This window comes from Lontra canadensis, unplaced genomic scaffold, assembly GCF_010015895.1.
Source record: "Lontra canadensis isolate GAN:19392208 unplaced genomic scaffold, GSC_riverotter_1.0 scaffold134, whole genome shotgun sequence".
NCBI lineage: Eukaryota > Metazoa > Chordata > Mammalia > Carnivora > Mustelidae > Lontra > Lontra canadensis.
Window position 1 is genome coordinate 3,279,014 of NW_022631128.1, and position 18,123 is coordinate 3,297,136.

The 18,123-nt window shown below is 37.8% G+C and overlaps 1 protein-coding gene across 1 annotated transcript in view; it reads right to left on the reverse strand.

Annotated features, from left to right (window-relative positions):
- DGKK (diacylglycerol kinase kappa) overlaps window positions 1-18,123 on the reverse strand; it is a 152,182-nt gene that overhangs the window by 83,186 nt on the left and 50,873 nt on the right. Inside the window, exons 2-4 of the mRNA XM_032842987.1 lie at window positions 15,611-15,721; window positions 13,615-13,695; window positions 11,544-11,648 (exon numbers count right to left, since the gene is read on the reverse strand). Of these exons, the coding sequence (XP_032698878.1) occupies window positions 11,544-11,648; window positions 13,615-13,695; window positions 15,611-15,721 (297 nt within the window). The remainder of the gene's footprint in view (window positions 1-11,543; window positions 11,649-13,614; window positions 13,696-15,610; window positions 15,722-18,123) is intronic.

The window sequence follows — 18,123 nt, forward strand, 5'->3', positions numbered from 1 at the left end:
AGATTTTGAGGATTCTACAGGCAGAAAACAAGCTGATAAAATTACCTGGCTGTGAACATGTATTATTCTTCAACAAAATGGAATAATTCTTCAACAAAATGGAAGAATGACTCTAAGGGGTCTCAGAGGTCAGCAGGGATGCTGAGGGTGGTTCAGAAACCAGAGAGTGGTGGCCTGGAGGTGAGGCCACTGTATTCCTGGATCCACTTCCTTGGTTAGAGTTGGGGGCTCCCAACCCTGTGAACTTGAGAGAATAGGGCCAGAGGAAAGAATATCAAGCCACCAGAGAATTATTCTGAGGTCTGGAAACCTAATAGAATTTGCTCTATGGGGTTGTCAGTTTGCTTTAGTTCAGCAACCCTGGGAATACCCTTGTATTCCTTCCATTTCTTCTCTTTCAGAAGGGGAATGTCTATACTATGCCTGTCACAACATTGTATTTTGCAGGCACAAAACTTGTTTTCTAGGTTTTATAAGTCCATGAATAGAGAGAAGCTTTTACCCAAGATGGGTCATACAAAAAATCTCATCTATTCTTGGTTTAGATTATTTAGAAGGTAAGATTTTGAGCTAAGAATTAATGTGTTTTGCATGTAGGAAGGCTGTGAGTTTTGTGGGTGTGGACATAGGATAGACTGTTTTTCCCCCAAATATGTTCAAGTCCTATTCCCCAGAACCTGTGAATGTGACCTTATTTGAAAATAAGGTCTTTGCAGATAGAGTCAATTTAAAAAGAGGTCATACTGAATTAGACCACACATAGCCCTAATCCAGTGACTGGTGTCCTTATAATAAGAGGAAATTTTGGACACAGCTACACACACAGAGAAGAACACCATGTGAAGATACAGAGCATGTAGACACAGAGGCGACAACCATGTGATTATGGAGCCAGGGATTGGAATAATATGTTCAACAAGCCAAGGATTGTACACAAACACCAGAAGCTAAGAAGAGGCAAAGAAGGATCTTCCCCTAGAGGCTTCAGAGAGAGCATGGTTCTGCTGACACCTTGATTTTGGATTTCTTGATTCCAGAACTGTGAGAGAATAAGTTTCTGTTGTTTTAATTCACACAGTTTAGGGTAATTTGCTATGGGAATCCTAGGAAACTAATACAGTATATCATTACAGGTTTTTCTAATAGTTGACACAGATTAAAAATCCATTTTGAAGACAGATGAAAAACTGGCATGTATACAAACCACTGATCTCTGAATGCTAAGGAAGACAGTTTAACTTAAGGCTTTCAGTGTGTGGTTGTTGGGTTTTGTGTTTTATTTTTATCCCCTCTAAAATATTTAGGTGAATACATTCATACAAAGACCATCAATCCAACCATACTCTTTGTTGTTTTAGGGCAGTTAAGACTATTTCCTCAATCTCCTGAATCCCTCTCAGCACAATCCCAAAACCCAGATAGATACAGTAATTATTTTTCTATTAGTTAAAGAAGGTCTTGTTAGTCTAGGCATTTTGTAAACTCTACAGCACTATCCAAATGTGAGAACTTAATAGCATTAAGTATCTGCAAAGTGCATGAGTCTCAGATGAAACATCCCATAAGGCACAAAATCTTCTAAAGATCCATTTCCTTAAAGGAATCTTGTTTGGGATGGCTTATGTGATGAAAGGCTATGTTTAGACATAACAAAATCACTGGTTTTGCTGCAACTTAAATTCAACAGCTTTGATACATCAAGGTTTAGTAACTACAAAATGTTAGGGCCTGCTGGGCTGGCCATTGGTAAGGTAACCATAGCATCCAAATCATGACACTTTAACAGTGAAAGGGGACGTTATTAGTAATTATGCTAGGGCAACAAGTGTAAAATGTGTTCATTCTGAGCAAATCATTAGCCATGAAAACACTATGCATGAGCTAGAGAATCATTTGGCCAACGTGAATCTATATGATGCCCTACACAACCTAGTTGTCCGGCTTAATGTCACTTGTGTGTTAGACTACTACATAATCACAAGTGGTGGGGACTAGAAGAGAGAATGAAAATAATTAATTAGTCAGAATTTAAGATGTTCTTCCAGGAGCATGGATTAGGAGTTAGGAGATCTGAAATCTCAATTCTGCAATAATAAACTGTGACTTCAGGCAAAGCAACTGAACTCTTCTGAGTTTCAGTTTTCTCATCTGCTTAATTAAATCTTAGAATCATAAACTTCTCAAATTGAAAAGAATGTTAGATTTCATCTAGTCTATCCACCAGAAAGAAACTAATTTTCTTTTTAAAGTGAACTATAAAAATTGAGGTGCATTTGACAATTAAAATTTTTATATATTTAATTTAATTTGATGATCTGATATACATATATATGCACACACATACACACAGTGAAATAATTTCCCAAAATCAAATTAATCAATATATTCATCACCTCAGATAGTTACCTCTTTCTTTCCTTCTGTGTGTGTGTGTATTAAGAACGCTCAAGATATTCCTTCTTAGCAAATTTTAATATACAATGAACGATTATTACTTATAGGCACATTGTTGTACTCCTCATTTCCTCCTCTCCTAGCACTTGGTAACCACCACTTACTCTCTGCTTCTATAAGTTTGACTATTTCATTATTTTAAGATTTTATTTCTTTGAGAGAGAGAGGGATTGAGAGAACATAAGTGGGGGAGAAGGACAGAAAGACAGGGAGAAGCAGAATCCCCAGGGAGCAAGGAGACTAATGCAGGGCTCCATACCAGGACCCCAGGATCATGACCTGAGCCAAAGGCAGACCTTAACCAACTGAGCCACCCAAACATTTGACTATTTAAGATTCCACATATAAGTGAGTTCATGCAGTATTTGTCTTTCTGTGTCTAGCTTATTTAATTTAACATAATGTCCTCCAGGTTCATCCACGTTGTTTCAACCAGCAGAATTTCCCCCTTTTTATTTTTTTAAGACTTATTATTTATTTTATTTTTTTTAACATCTTAATTTAATTTAATTTTTTAGTGTTCTAAGATTCACTGTTTATGCACCACACCCACTGCTCCATGCAATACGTGCCCTCTTTAATACTCATCACTAGACTCACCCATCCCCCCACCCCCTCCCCTCTAAAACCCTCCATTTGTTTCTCAGTCCACAGTCTCTCATACTTCATCTCCCATTCTGATTTCCCCAACCCACTTCTCCTTTCCTTCTAATGTCCTCCATGTTATTCCTTATGCTCCACAAGTAAGTGAAACCATATGATAATTGGTTTTCTCTGCTTGACTTATTTCACTCAGCATAATCTCCTCCAGTCCCGTCCATGTTGATACTGCTATGAACATTGGGGTACAGATGATCCTTCTTTTCACTACATCAGTATCTTTGGGGTAAATACCCAGTAGTGCAATTGCAGGGTCATAGGGTAGCTCTATTTTTAATTTCTTAAGAAGTCTCCACACTGTTTTCCAAAGCAGCTGCACCAACTTGCATTCCCACAAACAGTGTAAGAGGGTTCCCCTTTCTCCACATCCTCTCCAACTCTTATTTACTGCCTTGTTGATTTTGGCCATTCTAACTGGTGTGAGGTGGTATCTCAATGTGGTTCTGATTTGAATCTCCATGATTGCTAAGGGTGATGAACATTTTTTCATGTGTCTGTTAGCCATTTGTATGTCTTCTTTGGAGAAGTGTCTGTTCATGTCTTCTGCCCTTTTCTTGATGTGATTATCTCTTTTTTGACTGCTGAGTTTGAGGACTTCTTTATAGATCTTGGATATCAGCCCTTTGTCTGTAGTGTCATTTGGGAATATCTTCTCCCATTCTGTGGGTTGCCTCTTTGTTTTGTTGACTGTTTCCTTTGCTGTGCAGAAGCTTTTGATCTTGATGAAGTCCCAAAGTTCATTTTTGCTTTTTGTTTCCTTTGCCTTTGGAGACGTGTCTTGAAAGAAGTTGCCATGGCCCATGTCGAAGAGGTTGTTGCCTATGTTCTTCTCTAGGATTTTGATAGATTTCTGCCTCATGTTGAGGTCTTTCATCCATTTTGAGTTTATCTTTGTGTGTGGTTTAAGAGAATGGTTGACTTTCATTCTTCTATACACAGCTGTCCAATTTTCCGAGCACCATTTATTGAAGATACTGTCTTTTTTCCAGTGGATATTTTTTCCTGCTTTGTCAAAGATTATTTGACCATAGAGTTGAGGGTCCATATCTGGGCTCTCTACTCTGCTCCACTGGTCTATGTGTCTGTTTTTGTGCCAGTACCATGCTGTCTTGGTGATCACAGCTTTGTAGTAAAGCTTGAAATCAGGCAATGTGATGCTCCCACTTTTGTTTTTCTTTTTCAACATTTCCTTTGTGATTTGGGGTCTTTTCTGGTTCTAATCAAATTTTAAGATTGTTTGTTCCAGCACTTTGAAAAATGCCAGTAGAATTTTGATTGGGATGGCATTGAAAGTATGGATTGCTTTGGGCAGCACAGACATTTTAACAATGTTTATTCTTCTGATCCATGAGCATGGAATGCTTTTCCATCTTTTTGTGTCTTTTTCAATTTATTTCATGAGTGTTCTGTAGTTCCTCAAGTACAGGTTTATTCCAAGGTATTTTATGGTTCTTGGTGCTATAATAAATGGAATTGATTCTCTAATTTCCCTTTCTATAGTTTCACTGTTAGTGTATAAGAAAACAACTCATTTCTGTGCATTGATTTTGTATCCTGCCACATTACTGAATTGTATTAGTTCTAGTAGTTTGGGGGGTGGAGTCTTTTGGGTTTTCCATATAAAGTATCATGTCATCTGAGAAGAGAGAGAGTTTGACTTCTTCTTTGCCAATTTGAATACCTTTTATTTCTTTTTGTTATCTGCTTGCTGTTGCTAGGACTTCATCATCATTAGTCATCAGGGAAATTCAAATCAAAACCACTTTGAGATACTATCTTACCATTAAGAATGGCCAAAATTTACAGGATAGGGAACAAAAAGTGTTGGAGAGGATGTGGAGAAAGAGGAACACTCTTACACTATTGGTGGGAATGCAAGTTGGTGCAGCCACTTTGGAATACTTAAAAATAGAGTTACCCTATGACCCTGCAATTGCGGTACTGGGTATTTAACCCAGAGATACAGATGTAGTGAAAGGAAGGGCCATCTGTACCCCAATGTTCATAGCAGCAATGGCTACAATCGCCAAACTGTGGTAAGAGGCAAGATGCCCTTCAACAGACAAATGGATAAGGCAGATATGGTCTATATATACAAGGAATATTATACCTCCATCAGAAAGTATGAATACCCAACTTTGGTATCAACATGGTTGGGACTGGAGGAGATTATGCTGAGTGAAATAAGTCAAGCAGAGAGAGTCAATTATCGTATGGTTTCACTTATTTGTGAAGCATAAGGAATAACAAGGAAGACATTGGGAGAAGGAGAAGTGAGGTGGAGGAAATTGGAGGGGGAGATGAAGCATGAGAGATTGTGGACTCTGAGAAACAAATGGAAGATTTTGGAGGGGAAGGGTGCAGGGGATTGGGTGAGCCTTGTGGTGGGTATTAAGGAGGGCAGGTATTGCATGGAGCACTGGGTGTGGTGCATAAACAATGAATCTTGGAACACTGAAAAAATAAAATTAAATAAAAAAAAGAAGCCCAATTGTTATATGTTGATTTTATATCCTACAACTTTATAAAATTCATTTATAGTTCTAACAATTCTGTTCCGGCTTCAAGTGCCCATCGATATAAGAATGGGTAAAGAAGATGTATGTGGAGATTACACACACACACACACACACACACACATACACACACACAAAACCACAATAATATTTTACCTATTTTATCCATCCCCATGATGGGCATTGGGAATTGCACTTGTTATGATGAGCACTGGGTGACATATGGAATTGTTGAATCACTATATTGTACATCTGAAACTAATATAGCACTGTATTTTAACTATACTGGAATTTAAGGAAACCCCACAGAAATAGACCATCTCAACTCCGAGTGGCTATTATCAAAAAGGCAGAAAATAACAAATGCAGGTAAGGATAGGGAGAAAAGGGAACCCTTGTGCAGTGTTGGTGAGAATGTAAATTGGTGCAGCCACTATGGAAACAGTATGAATATTCTTCAAAAATTTTAAAATAGAACTATCTTATGTTCCAGCATTCCCAGTTCTGGGTAAATATCCAAAGGAAATGAAATCGAGATCTCAAAGTGATATCAGTTCTCCCATATTTATTTCAGAATTATTTACAATAGCCAAGATATGGAAACAACCTAAATGTCCCTCAGTGGATTAATGGATAAAGAAAATGTGATATGTGTGTGTGTGTGTGTGTGTGTGTGTGTGTTTATGCATACATACCTACACAAATAATGTATATATGTATATGACACACACACATGGAATATTATTCATCCATAAAAAAGAATGAAATCTTGCCATTTGCAACAACAGGGATGGAGCTTGAGAGTATAATGCTAAGCAAAATAAGTCAGTCAGAGAAAGACAAATACCATATGATTTCACTCATATGTGGAATTTTAGAAAAAAATGAACAAGCAAAGGAAGAGAGAGAGAGAGAGAGCAAGAGACAGGCTCTTAACTATAGAGAACAAATTGATGGTTACCAGAGGGGAGGTGGGTGAGGAAAGGCATTAAGTAAGTGATGGGGATTAAGGAGGTTGCTTGTCACAATGAGCACTGGGTGATGTATGGAGGTGTTGAATCACTATATTATACATCTGAAATATAATACTGTATTTTAACTACACTGGAATTAAAATTAAAACAATAAAAATTTTGTTGAGGCTTTCCGTTTTCCTATATATATGATTGTGTCATCTGCAAACAGAGACAATTTTACTTTTTTCTTTCTAATTTGGATGTTTTTTTGCCTTTTTCTTGATTAATTACATTGGCTTGGATACCCAGTACTATGTTGAAATAAGGTGTGAGAGTAAGCATCTTTGCTTTATACCAGATATTAGAAAGCAGACTTTCAGTTTTTGTCATTGATTATGTTGTTAGCTATGGGCTTTTCACATGGCTTTTATTGCTTAAGACAAGACCTTTCTATTCCTATTTTGTTAAAAGTTTTGGTGAATGGGTGTTGAACTTTGTCAAATGCTTTTTCTGCATCTTTTGTGATGATCATGTGTTTTTTTCCCTTTCCTTTTGTTAATGTATTGTATCAGAATGATCAATTTATGTTGAATCACTCATATATTTCTGGGATAATGTATGATCTTTTTAGTGTACTACTGAATTCAGTATTTTGCTAGTATTTTCCTAGGAATTTTTGCATTCATGTTCATCAGGGATACTGGCCTGTGGTTTTCTTTTCTTGTAGTGTCTTTACCTGGTTTTGGTGTTAGTTATCTGGTTTAATATCTAAACCTTGGAAGAATTTATAAAGGATTGGCATTAATTTTTCTTTGAATGGTAGAATTCACCCATGAAGCCATTAGGTCCTGGGCTTTTCTTTTTTTGTTCCTGGGCTTTTTTTCATTGGGAGAATGGTGAGTACTCATTCAAGCTCCTTATTTGTTATTGGTCTATTCAGGTTTTCTATTTCTTCCTGATTCAGTTTTAGTAGTTTATATGTTTCTAGGCATTTACCTATTTTTTAAGGTTATCTAGTTTGTTTATAATAGTTTCTTGTGATCCTTTTTATTTATGAGGCATCTTTTGTAATGTCTATTCTTTCATTTCTGACTTTATTTATTTGAATCCTCTCCCTTTTTTCCTTAGTTTTAGTAGTTTGTATGCTTCTAGGCATTTACCCATACTGTATGGGTATTTTTTTAAATAAAAAAATCATGAGCCAAAAGTGAAAAGATGAAAACAGATATTTCATTAAATTAGTAATCAAAAGAAAGCAGGGGTGGCTATACTTATATCAGACATAATAGATTTTAAGACTAAAACTGTTTTTAGAGACAAAGAAGGGCATTATATAATGATAAAAGCATCAATTCAAGAGGAAAATATAACAATTATAAAAATATATGTACCCAACATCAAAGTACCTAAATATATAAAGCAAATAATGACAGATCTGGAAGCAGAAATTGACATCAATACAATAATTGTAGGGATCTACAATACTGTACAGTATATAGTATTTATTTAAATTCAATTATCCAACATAGAGTACATCATTAGTTTTTGAGGTAGTGGTCAATGATTCATTAGTTGTATATAACACTCAGTGCTCATCACATCATGTGCCTCCTTAATGCCCATCTAAAGCGAGTCTCCTGTAGACAGCATATTTCTGGATCTTATTTCTTACACATTCAGCCAGTACATGTCTTTTTTTTCTCTCCTGAACTCCTATACCACTTTATTGTCTATTTCATTCATCTGACAATCAATCATGCACTGTCTTGTAACATATCTGAAAACTATTATTTATCTCAAATGCTGTAATTTAACTGTTTCTTTTGTTTATATCTTGTCTTCCCAACTACCTAAAAAGCTCATTGGGTCCAGAAGCCAAAGTCACACCTTCTTTTCAACTCTCTATGGAAGAGAACTGGGGGCCTAGTAAGGTGTTATTCCTTAATGGGCACTGCCTATTTTATAGTAGGTTATCCAATTACTTTATAGTGACTTTAATAGACCACTAAGTCCATAACTAAGCTTCCTTCACCTGTATCAGGCATTGGTCATGACAGAGAATAGAAGAGACCATTAGAGATAAAGTACATATGAGAGAAAGCATATTTGACTCTTTAAGACTCATGCAGGATGAATTGCTAAGATGGTCATGCTGAAACATTTCACTGTCAGCTAAAAGTGTTTCTTAATAGATTTAGATCCCTGGAACAGCTTCACAGAGGTTGTGATTGCAACCTGAAACACGATTCTTCCAAGAGAGTAAACAGGCAGACCATTTTTTTTTCCTTTCTAATTTATGCTAGGTGGTCAATACTTAGATGTTTAATTCAGTTGAATCAGGAATGGCACAGTAATGGCCTGACGGTTTTCTTTAGAAACTTTTGCATTTCTAGACTAATAATTGAAATTTAAAATATCCTATGTAAGCTTTTATGCCAAATTGAAAGTGTGTGTTTCATGAGAAGTGCTCCAGTTTGGATAGAGATAAACCAAGGGAAGGAAAGGGATTGGCCCATAGGGATGATAATGGAAGAGGAGCATGGAAATCACAACTTTTTGTGGCTACCACTAATGTTGTGCCATAGTGGGCTTAATGGGAGTGGAGGGGAGGATTGGGATGCTTTTCTCTATTAGGAAAGGAAGAAGGAAACGACAATGGAGAAAAATGATGAGAGCATTTCATGTAAAGACCATCATCAGGTTCTAAGCAAAAATCTCTTATTTATGCATAGACAATGTAGGCCTGGGAGAAGCTTACTGATATGTGGAAAGATACCTAGGCCCTAGTTAAGTCAACTTGTTATGTACTCATAGCCCATGAATAGCAGTGTATATAGGTATGAAAATAAGTGGTCAAAAGCCTGAGAAGTTCTAGAGAAATGAGAACACATTTTTTCCCCCCATGGCATTGTTTCTGCTTATAAAACCTATCATTACCTCTTCTTCAACCCAAGTGCCTGTAATAATTCTCTACCCTTTGCTAGTTATTTAAAATATCAGCTTCATCAAAATCAAAAGCTTCTGCACAGCAAAGGAAACAGTCAACAAAACAAAGAGGCAACCCACGGAATGGGAGAAGATATTTGCAAATGACAGTACAGACAAAAGGTTGATATCCAGGATCTATAAAGAACTTCTCAAACTCAACACACACAAAACAGACAATCAGATAAAAAATGGGCAGAAGATATGAACAGACACTTCTCCAATGAAGACATACAAATGGCTATCAGACACATGAAAAAATGTTCATCATCACTAGCCATCAGGGAGATTCAAATTAAAACCACATTGAGATACCAACTTACACCACTTAGAATGGCCAAAATTAGCAAGACAGGAAACAACGTGTGTTGGAGGGGATGTGGAGAAAGGGGAACCCTCTTACACTGTTGGTGAGAATGCAAGTTGGTGCAGTCACTTTGGAGAACAGTGTGGAGCTTCCTTAAGAAATTAAAAATAGAGCTTCCTTATGACCCTGCAATTGCACTACTGGGTATTTACCCCAAAGATACAGATGTAGTGAAAAGAAGGGCCATTTGTACCCCAATGTTTATAGCAGCAATGGCCACGGTCGCCAAACTGTGGAAAGAACCAAGATGCCCTTCAACGGACGAATGGGTAAGGAAGATGTGGTCCATATACACTATGGAGTATTATGCCTCCATCAGAAAGGATGAATACCCAACTTTTGTATCAACATGGACGGGACTGGAAGAGATTATGCTGAGTGAAATAAGTCAAGCAGAAAGAGTCAATTATCATATGGTTTCACTTATTTGTGGAGCATAACAAATAGCATGGAGGACAAGGGGAGTTAGAGAGGAGAAGGGAGTTGAGGGAAATTGGAAGGGGAGGTGAACCATGAGAGACTATGGACTCTGAAAAACAATCTGAGTGTTTTGAAGGGGCGGGGGGTGGGAGGTTGGGGGAACCAGATGGTGGGTATTGGAGAGGGCATGGATTGCATGGAGCACTGGGTGTGGTGCAAAAACAATGAATACTGTTATGCTGAAAATAAATTTAAAAAATTTAAAAAAATATATCAGCTTCTTCTTAAGGATGGATTCATCTTCTCCTTTGTCTCCAAGACCTGCACAGCAGAGCTTTGCTTTAATATGAACCATGTATCATTCTTTTTCTAAACCCTGGTTCCATGATTACCCTCAGATTCATTTATTCATTCAACAAATATTTATTATGCCTCTACTATGTGCCACACACTGATATAAGAAAAAAATTCCTTCTTGAAGCTTACATAACTTCTAACTATAGTAGGTCTTCAGAAGAGTGGATTGAGGACATATCCCAGAGTTTGAATGGTGTACAATTTGTTTCAGGGACCAGTGGCTTGGGGTTTGGTATTACTGAGGAGAAGAACTCTGCTAAGCTTTGGAGGGGACTGTTCCTTGCTCTTCCTCCTACATTTCTTTTTCGGTGGACAGTGGACAGAAAGGCAAAATGACATAATGTTTAAAGACATAGGCTTTAGAGTCACACAGCCTGAGTCCAAATCTTGCCTTTGCTACTGAGCAGTTATTTCATTGCTACTGAGTAGCTATTTCATCTTTGTTTCTTTCTCCTTTGTGAGCCTCAGTTTCGTGAGCTGTTACGATAGTCACTCAGGAGACCCAGGTCAAAACTGCTGATTTGCTAACAAAGGAACTTCTAAGTTAGCTGCTCACATATGTCTTGAGTGCCTCATCCATTGGGCGTACAGTGACATCTATGTATCAGTTGGATGTATATGGGATTTTCTAAATCACATACTTTCAAGGTCAAGTCTAAGTGAATTACTCCTTTTTTATAAATAGTAGGTTTCCTAATGATATCCATCTATAATTTCTGACCACATGGTCTCTAGTTCCATCTTATTATTTGAAAGGTGGCTTAACTAATGCAATAAATTAACTGTTTACTTCTGAAAGCTATGTGAATTCTCTACTATTTCCCTTACCTTACGAATTTCTCCCTGTTGGACAGTTTTTATGACATTAATCCATTCTTCCATGTCTTTCCGGTTGGGTGCAGCCAGGGTAACTTTTCGTTGTGGTGTGATCACCTAAACAAAAAGTTACATTATTAGCTGGTTCACATTCTACAACTTTTCCCCCAAACAGAGCCTGTGAACTCTCCAAGGACTAGACAGGTCTACCAAGCCACTTCTTAAATATAAGACAGAAATTCCCAGAGCCACTTAAATGTAAGATAGAAATTCTCAGATACCTACCCAAAATAATAATAGTAATGAGTAACAACTTAATAGTATTTATTATGTGCCAGGCACTGCTCTATTACACTTTATATATATTATTTATTTCAATTTACATTATGACCCCATGAAATGGCCATTATTATTTTTCTCATTTCATAGTCAGGAAACCCAAGGCAAAGTTTAATGACTTGCCCAGGCCACCTAGCAGGTAGAAAGCTGAGCCAGAATTAAAATACAGCTTCTTTGGCTCCAGAATACACGTTTTTAAACATTAAGCCATGCACCATCTATTACTTCAGTGTGGCTGGTTGAAAATCTTACTACTTACTGCTGCTTTGTCTACTTAAAAATGATAAAAGCGTATATGCTTCAGCAGGGTATGCCTCTTTCTCTTTGAGGGGAGAGTGAAAATAGTGAAAAGTCTAAAAATTCAGTTTCTTTCTTGATTATAGTCAAGGACAACTTGAAGACAACTTTACCATTGGTCTCTTAATCCTGGTTGGTGTATGGATCCTGGCAGGAATAATGAGAAAGCCAACTTAGGGTCTAGCAGAGGTAGACCATGTCCAGGACTTGGTCTTTTCCCAGAAGGCATGAGGGACACAGATGGCTACAGCATCAGTGATTGCTTCAATGGTCCTACTTGCCTTTACTACCAGCCCCCCCAAATCTTAGAACTAGAGCTCACTACAACAACAAGAAATTTCCATCGCCTTTTGCATGTAGCACAGATGAGTCTGTGATAGATAGGAATAGAATCTAGTGGGAATTATGACAACAGTCACATATTTGGTCCAAACCCATTATTGTATGGGGCTGATCAATGATACCTCTGTGTTTTAATTAGGCTAAGGGAATTCCTAGTCCTTGGAATTTCTTTATATAATAAAGATGAAAAACATTAGCATATATGATCATCACCCAAAGGTTGAGATTTCTGGCATTGGGTCAAGAGAACTCTGAACTTTACCCTAGGTCACTGGGATATGAGAGAGAGAAATGATAGTAGAGTCTCCCTCTTATATCCTACTGTTTTACTTTCAAGAGAGAATGGAATGTGGACCAGCCACAAAAGTGGAGTATTGGGCCTGTAGGTTTTTAGTCTGCTAATTATCATCCTGCTGAAGAGGAACCCCAGTCTCCATAACCTACCATTGAGGCTGGGAGAAGACAATTCTAGAAGGAGGTGTGTAGGATAATTCCCAAGCCAATGGATTTGCTATTTTTAGTGAACTTTCTGGTCTGGATCCACTTGAATTAGTGAATATTTATGACATTTCATCAGTGCCAAAACCTTGAATGCATCCCTTGAAAATCCTCTGCTTTCTTTGAGGTGCTCCCATCAGTAATTTCAGCATAAGTTAGCTCTCACTTTGGATTAGGTTCTTATCTACCTCATCAATGGAGAGATTGTCACGTAACTTGATTATCTTGATATGTTCTACATCATATTAGCAGTCTCTTGAAAACCTCACAGTGATACTCTTCTAAATCACCTTCACCAGGAGGATTGATTTTTTGTAATACTCATTCTCCCCACCACCCAGAAATCAGCTCAGCTTTATACCAGGCTGGTAATAGAGAATAAGACATCACTTTTTCCTCTCCGTCAATGGGCTGGTAGAAATTGTTTACATGAAATAATCTTTAGGACTCATTTGCAATACTACTTTAAGTGGATTTCCACACACACTTTGGGATCAAAGGAGACTTGGGAAACATGCACTCCAAAGAAGAAACACATGGGTATGGCAACCCCTCTACCCAGCTAGATCACACCCCTACCAATTTAATCATTTCCAATATTACTTACACAAAAACTATGACAAAGATTTCTACAGCTGCTTTCTGCCAAGGCAACCTGAGATAGATCAATTGTTTCAAAGCGTGCAAACTGGAAAGAGATAAGAAGGAGAAGAAAAAAAAATCTGGTTAATAATGTCAAGAGACACTAAAAAATACACACACACACACAGGCATTTTTGGCAGTCATGAGCCTATCATTTCTTTGACTTGAGTGCTGGGATTTATTTAGCATCATGATTTTTGTTGATATATCATGTGACATACAAAAACCAAACCAAACTAAAGCAAAACACTACTCTTCCTAAAACTGTTATGTGGATTTACAAGAAGGCTTAGGTGGTTCAGAAATATTCAAAACTAAGGGTTTATGCTGGAGAAGATAATGGTATATGGTCTAGCTAAGGGCCAAAGGGAGCAGATAAGAGTTATTAGCTCCTATTTATTAGCTGGCAGCCTTTGACTTTGTTGCTAGTCCTAACCAGTTTGAGGCCTATGTCTCCTTATACATTGGCTATAATTGCTAACATCCAGCCAGCAGCAAGAAAAGCAGTACTATGAATAGAGTTAGGGCTGGCTTCCCTGGCATAGAGCCCGTGCATTCATACAAGGCCCCATGTTCAGAAAGGCCCTGCACTTGATTTACTTAATGCTCTGCTGTTACAATCTTAAAAACTTTTTTATAATTTTTTAAAGATTTTATTTATTTATTTGACAGAGATTACAAGTAGGCAGAGAGGCAGGCAGAGAGAGAGAGAGGAGGAAGCAGGCTCCCTGCCGAGCAGAAAGCCCGATGCGGGGCTTGATCCCAGGACCCTGGGATCATGACCTGAGCCGAAGGCAGAGGCTTTAACCCACTGAGCTACCCAGGCACCCCCAATCTTGAAATTTTTAATAATTTCATCTTTGGACATGTTTTGGAAATGAAGTCCAATGGGACAATCACTCATGAACATAAGCAGAGGAGATATGCACAACCTGCATGCCACCCCATGTCTTATCACTCCATTTGCATTCATGATGCCCATGAGCATAGAATTTCAGTGGACCCATGATGTATGGGAGTTCAATGAGACTCAAAGCAAGTACAAGGTAAGCATGTTACGTCTATGACTGAGTAAGTAAGGGAGCTTACAGCCCTGAGAGTCCACACTTTTGGTAGGAAGTAGAACTTGCCTCAAACAGAGAAAAAGGCAATGGTGTTCTAAGAAATATGAACAACCAAGGCACCCTATTGTGTTCTTTCTTACTTATGTTACTTCCCTATATTAGCCAATAATTTATGCTGAAAATGATAACATTGAAAGAAAGGGAAAGATAGGGCAGCCCATAGTTCCTTTTTCTTTCAGCCAGGGTGCTGGTACAATGTAATAATATCAAGATGTGAAATAAAAACAGTTGAGATGGCTTTGTATACTGGTGAGAACAAAATATGTATGTGTGTATGAGCTACTAAATACAAATTATATAATTTCGGTCATTTTTCATATGAGCTAAATGCTTTTATATTTGCTTTTAAAACTGGCATTGCATAACATTCAGATGAATGGCAAAAATGCTAATAATTTAAAATTTTATCTTTTCTTAGAATGACATTAAACAACAAATAAAAGATGACATTACTAATCATTGTATTATATTTTAATATCTTTAATGATGTTTTTCCTTGTTTTTTAAATAAGGGCCCTGCATTTTCATTTTGTACTGGGCACCACAAATTGTGTAGTTGGTTCTGATGTAGAAGCTAATTGAGGAAATCTATGGAGGTAAGGGAAAGAGGAAAGGGAAGGGAGAGAAAAGTGTCCCCCCATTTGGCCCAAAAGGACAAGTTAAAGGAAAAGTAGAAGATCTTAACTTCTACCTTGATGTTTGCCAATATGTCTTTACCTATTGGCTTATGTCCCTTCACAAACATTTCCTGGCATTCCCACCCATTCACCCAAATGACAAGATTATATAGATATTCTCCGGAATAAATATTCTATATATACTATATATTTTCTTACCGCGGGATGGTGTGCAAAACAGAGCCTTTGTCCTCGAACCAGAAAATACCTAAGCTTCCATCTCTTGAAGGAATTACAGTTCTTCAGCAAAGGTCCTTCCTTCAGTATTTTCTGAAAGATAAAGCATAATGTTGAGTAATTAGGTGAATTTGGAAGACCATATCACTTGCTCTCTCAATTAAGAATATCAGGTATCTGGATGGCTCTATCTCTGTCACATATCTGAGAAATGGCCCGAGAGCCAGATAAAAATACAAGGAAGTTAATTCAGTCAGAAAAGGAATTGGTTACCCTTGGAAAACACATTCAGAATGATATAGGCTCTAAGTTCCTTAGGATATTTGGCCCAAGAAACATGGAGAACACCTCCACTCGTGGTAAGGGATGGGGAGGAGGGACATGAACATAAAAATATAAGAACAACATTCTTAGGAGAAGATAATTAATAGGGGGAAAATCTGTGTTCCGCAATGGCAGATATTCTGGAAGGCTCCAGGTTGTAGCTCTAGACCATTCCTATCAGTGTTAGAGTGTTCCTTTTAGAATATTAAGTTGGATCACATCCCTTCCCCTGCTCATGAAGGAAGGCCAATAGCTTCCTAACATTTTCAGAACCAAATCCAAAGTCTTTACCCAGACCTTCAAGGGATTTATGATCTGGTAAGAAAGAAAAAGAGTCACCAAAAAGGAACTACCTTCTGATTATTTTCTTTATGTATCTCATAGTCTGGTCACTTTTTCACTTTTTGAACAGACTGACTCTAAGCAAGCATAGAATCTGTTTACCATTTTTATCTTCAGGAAGTTCTCAGTTACATTTATAGGATACAAACCAACATACGAGAGTGCCATTTGGGAGAAATATTCACAACCACAAAGCTGGAACCAACCCATACTGAATGGACAAAGAGTCAGACTTAGTTAATTCACCAAATTAGGGCACTACCATGAATTCCAATCATAATCTAAATTAGAATTCACTGCTTAGTGGTGGTGGAAGTGTTTTGTTTGGCCTACCTAGTGTTTTTCAGTTTTTAATTAGCTGATAATATTTAAAGGACAGAATATTTCACAGAAAAAGTCAAGTCTTTTGTTTCTTAAACAAACAAACAAACAAACAAACAACCCAACAGATTGTTTCTCAGAGTCTGTATTCTCTCATAGTGCGTCTCCCACTTTAATGCCCCCCACTTCATTTGCCCCTACCTTCTCCTAATGTCCTCCATACTATTCCTTATGTTCCACAAATTAGTGAAACCAAATGATAATTGGCTTTTTCTGCTTGACTTATTTCACTTAGCATAATCTCCTCCACTCCCATCCATGTTGATGCAAAAGCTGGGTATTCATCCTTTCTGATAGCTGATTAATATTTCATTGTATAGGAGCGCCCGAGTGGCTCAGTGGGTTAAGCCTCTGCCTTTGGCTCAGGTCATGATCCCAGGGTCCTGGGATCGAGCCCTGCGTGGGGCTCTCTGCTCAGCGGGGAGCCTGCTTCCCCCTCTCTCTCTGCCTGCCTCTTTGCCTACTTGTGGTCTCTCTCTCTCTCTGTCAAATAAATGAATAAAATCTCTAAAAAAATATTCCATTGTATATATGGACCACATCTTCTTTATCCATTTGTTTTTTGAAGGGCATCTCTGCTCTTTCCACATTTTGGCTATTGTGGACATTACTGCTATGAACATTGGGGTACATTTGGCCCTTCTTTTTCACTGCATCTGTATTTTTGAGGCAAATACCCAGTAGTGTAATTGCTGGGTCTTAGGGTAGCTCTATTTTTAAATTTTTGAGGAACATCCACACTATTTTCCAAAGTGGCTGTACCAACTTGCATTCCCACCAACAGTGTAAGAGGTTCCCTTTCTCCACAGCCTCTCCAACATCTGTTGTTTCTTGCCTTGTCAATTTTGGCCATTCTAACTGGTGTAAGGTGTTATCTCAGTGTGGTTTTGATTTGAATTTCCCTGATGGCTAATGATGATGAACATTTTTTCATGTGTATGTTAGCCATCTGTATGTCTTTTTTGGAGAAGTGTCTGTTCATGTCTTCTGCCCATTTCTTGACTTGATTACTCGTTTTTTAGGTGTTGAGTTTGAGAAGTTCTTTGTAGATCTTGGATATCAGCCCTTTGTCTGTAGTGTCATTTGCAAATATCTTCTCCCATTCCGTGGTTTACTTCTTTGTTTTGTTGATGGTTTCCTTTGAGTTTAGAGGAGATGGGGTTAGGGGGATGGGTGAGCCTGGTGATGGGTATTAAGGAGAGCGCATATTGCATGGAGCACTGGGTGTTATTCACAAACAATGAATCGTGGTACACTACATCAAAAACGAATGATGTACTGTATGGTGACTAACATAACACTAAAAAAAAAACAACAGAAAATCTGGTAACAATGTCAACCTATAGTCTCACATGGCTACAGTTTGCTGGATCAGAGTAGCACTTCCTTCTTTCAGTTTGGGGTATTTGACTCCAGTAGGCATTTGAGCTTGGGACCCTGATCTAAGC